Source organism: Myotis brandtii, unplaced genomic scaffold (genome assembly GCF_000412655.1).
Source record: "Myotis brandtii unplaced genomic scaffold, ASM41265v1 scaffold132, whole genome shotgun sequence".
In the NCBI taxonomy this organism is placed as follows: domain Eukaryota; kingdom Metazoa; phylum Chordata; class Mammalia; order Chiroptera; family Vespertilionidae; genus Myotis; species Myotis brandtii.
The window spans coordinates 4,285,366-4,288,141 of record NW_005354673.1 but is presented as its reverse complement, the minus strand read 5'-3'; the positions used below and the strand labels follow the sequence as shown (position 1 = coordinate 4,288,141).

The 2,776-nt window shown below is 48.4% G+C and overlaps 1 protein-coding gene across 1 annotated transcript in view; it reads left to right on the top strand.

Moving 5' to 3' along the window:
- The first annotated feature begins 31 nt into the window (after positions 1-31).
- Positions 32-2,776, top strand: part of SLIRP (SRA stem-loop interacting RNA binding protein) — a 9,778-nt gene continuing 7,033 nt past the window's right edge. The window contains exon 1 of the mRNA XM_005860154.2: positions 32-179. Within this exon, the coding sequence (XP_005860216.1) occupies positions 83-179 (97 nt within the window). The 5' untranslated portion in view covers positions 32-82. The remainder of the gene's footprint in view (positions 180-2,776) is intronic.

Sequence of the window (2,776 nt, the reverse complement as noted above, 5' to 3'; positions counted from 1 at the left end):
CGGAAGCAGATCCCCGTGCTCTGGCGGCGGCAGGTTTTTCCGGGGTCGTGACCTCAGGTCGCCGAGGTCCCTCAAGCTGAAGATGGCGGCGTCGGCAGCGAGGGCCGCTATGGCTCTGCGGGCCAGTAGCAGTCGGCCCGTGGCCTTTGTCAGGAAAATCCCCTGGACCGCCTCTTCAAGTGAGTGATGGGGACCTGGCGGGCGGACTTTTCGGGTGCAAGCGACTCCCCGGAGCTCTGCTTTCGGCGCAGCCCTGCGGCCGCTGGTGGCTGCCTTAGGAGGCTGGGTCCGCTTCTGCGCTCACCGAGGAGCAGAAGGACATGCTTGCGAGTAACCGTGTAGGGATGTCCCTTGAGCTTTTGGGGCGCGTGTTCACGCTCTCCTGCCCATCGGGGTGATTTGGTGGAAAGGCTGTTCCTCGGAAACGTTAAGATTTACCATTGAGAAGGGTTTGATTTGATTGCGCTGCGGGGGATGAATTCAAAGGGGCAGGATGGGAGGCGAGGAGACGAACTGAAAGGCAGTTTCAGTCATTTAGCTCAAAGATGAGGCGCTGAACTAGGGGAGTGGTAGAAGGGAGGTCGGACCCATTGATGTGAACAAAACAAAATCGACAGCTTTTCGTGATGTCTTGAAAGGCGGTAGAGCACCCGGTGAGGGGAAGGGAGGAATGGCTTCCAGGTTTCAACGTTGGCGGATTTCGTGGTTAGAATGTAGGAGAAGCGGGTGGCAGGGAGAGGAGTTAAGTTGGAATGTGCTGGACAGAGGAGGTTGCGTGTGGCTGAGTGGGAAGTGTGGCCTGAAGCCGTACTGCTTGGCTAGAATTCCACGCCGGCCATTCAATCCTGCAACCCGACTCGCGGGAGGCACCTGGGGAAAGGGCTCGCCACGGTGCCTCCATGTCATCCCCTGTAAAATGGAGTCAGGACCTTCCTCATGCGACTGGGAACGAGTTTCTATGTATAGTGCTTAAACTTGTGCTAAACGTAGAGTAAGTACTCAATAAATGGTAGTTATTTTCATGATTACTAAAATTGAAGCGCATGGGAGAGGCATAGGCGTGAGATAGAAGGTTAGGAGTAATCAATATTGAAATCTCTCACCAACATTGGTTTTTTTTTTTTTGGCTGCTGTTTTGGGGTAAGGTTTTTACCTTTGCTTACCAGAATTTACATAAGCAGTTTTACAATTTACATCTTTATGACTTAAGATTTTACATTTGCTTACAGTCACATGGATAATCCATGTGTCGAGTCAGTTCCCTTAAACAATAGAACAAGGGTAGCTTCTCTTAATATTTGTGGCCCAGATATGATAGTAGGATGGGAAGTAGATCACTCTGTGTCTCACCTTCTCAATAGGTTGTGGGTGAAGACCAAACCCAGTAAAATGTCTTGCTTAGGCCCTGTGAAACTGTAGAAAGGCTCAGGGGTTTCTTCAGCATCTTGCAAAACTAGGGGAGTGGTAGAAGGGAGGTCGGACCCATTGATGTGAACAAAACAAAATCGACAGCTTTTCGTGATGTCTTGAAAGGCGGTAGAGCACCCGGTGAGGGGAAGGGAGGAATGGCTTCCAGGTTTCAACGTTGGCGGATTTCGTGGTTAGAATGTAGGAGAAGCGGGTGGCAGGGAGAGGAGTTAAGTTGGAATGTGCTGGACAGAGGAGGTTGCGTGTGGCTGAGTGGGAAGTGTGGCCTGAAGCCGTACTGCTTGGCTAGAATTCCACGCCGGCCATTCAATCCTGCAACCCGACTCGCGGGAGGCACCTGGGGAAAGGGCTCGCCACGGTGCCTCCATGTCATCCCCTGTAAAATGGAGTCAGGACCTTCCTCATGCGACTGGGAACGAGTTTCTATGTATAGTGCTTAAACTTGTGCTAAACGTAGAGTAAGTACTCAATAAATGGTAGTTATTTTCATGATTACTAAAATTGAAGCGCATGGGAGAGGCATAGGCGGGAGATAGAAGGTTAGGAGTAATCAATACTGAAATCTCTCACCAACATTGGTTTTTTTTTTTTTGGCTGCTGTTTTGGGGTAAGGTTTTTACCTTTGCTTACCAGAATTTACATAAGCAGTTTTACAATTTACATCTTTATGACAAGATTTTACATTTGCTTACAGTCACATGGGTAATCCATGTGTGAGTCAGTTCCCTTAAACAATAGAACAAGGGTAGCTTCTCTTAATTTTTGTGGCCCAGATATGATAGTTGGATGGGAAATAGATCACTCTGTGTCTCACCTTCTCAATAGGTTGGGGGTAAAGACCAAACCCAGTAAAATGTCTTGCTTAGGCCCTGTGAAACTGTAGAAAGGCTCAGGGGTTTCTTCAGCATCTTGCAAATGTGAGATTCCAGACCGTAATGGGGGATATAAAACCCTCCAAGAGCCCGGCCGGCATGGCTCAGTGATTGAGCGTGGACCTAGGAACAAGGAAGTCACAGTTGGATTCCCGGTCAGGGCACATGCCCCAGTTGCGGGCTCGATCCTCAGTGTAGGGTGTGCAGGAGACAGCCAATCAATGATTCTCATCATTGATGTTTCTTTCCCTCTCCTTTTCTCTCTGAAATTTATATACACATATATATGTATGTGTGTATATACATATGCATATGCATATATGTTACAGAGAACCGGAATAAATCAAGCAATGCTCAGAGAGTTTGGAGTTACACTTTATTCACCGCGGTGGGCTTAGAGAAAATGAATTCAAATTCTAAACAGAGCTACAAGCAGAACTTCCCTTTTTATGAAAGAGCCAGCCCTATGTGTGCTT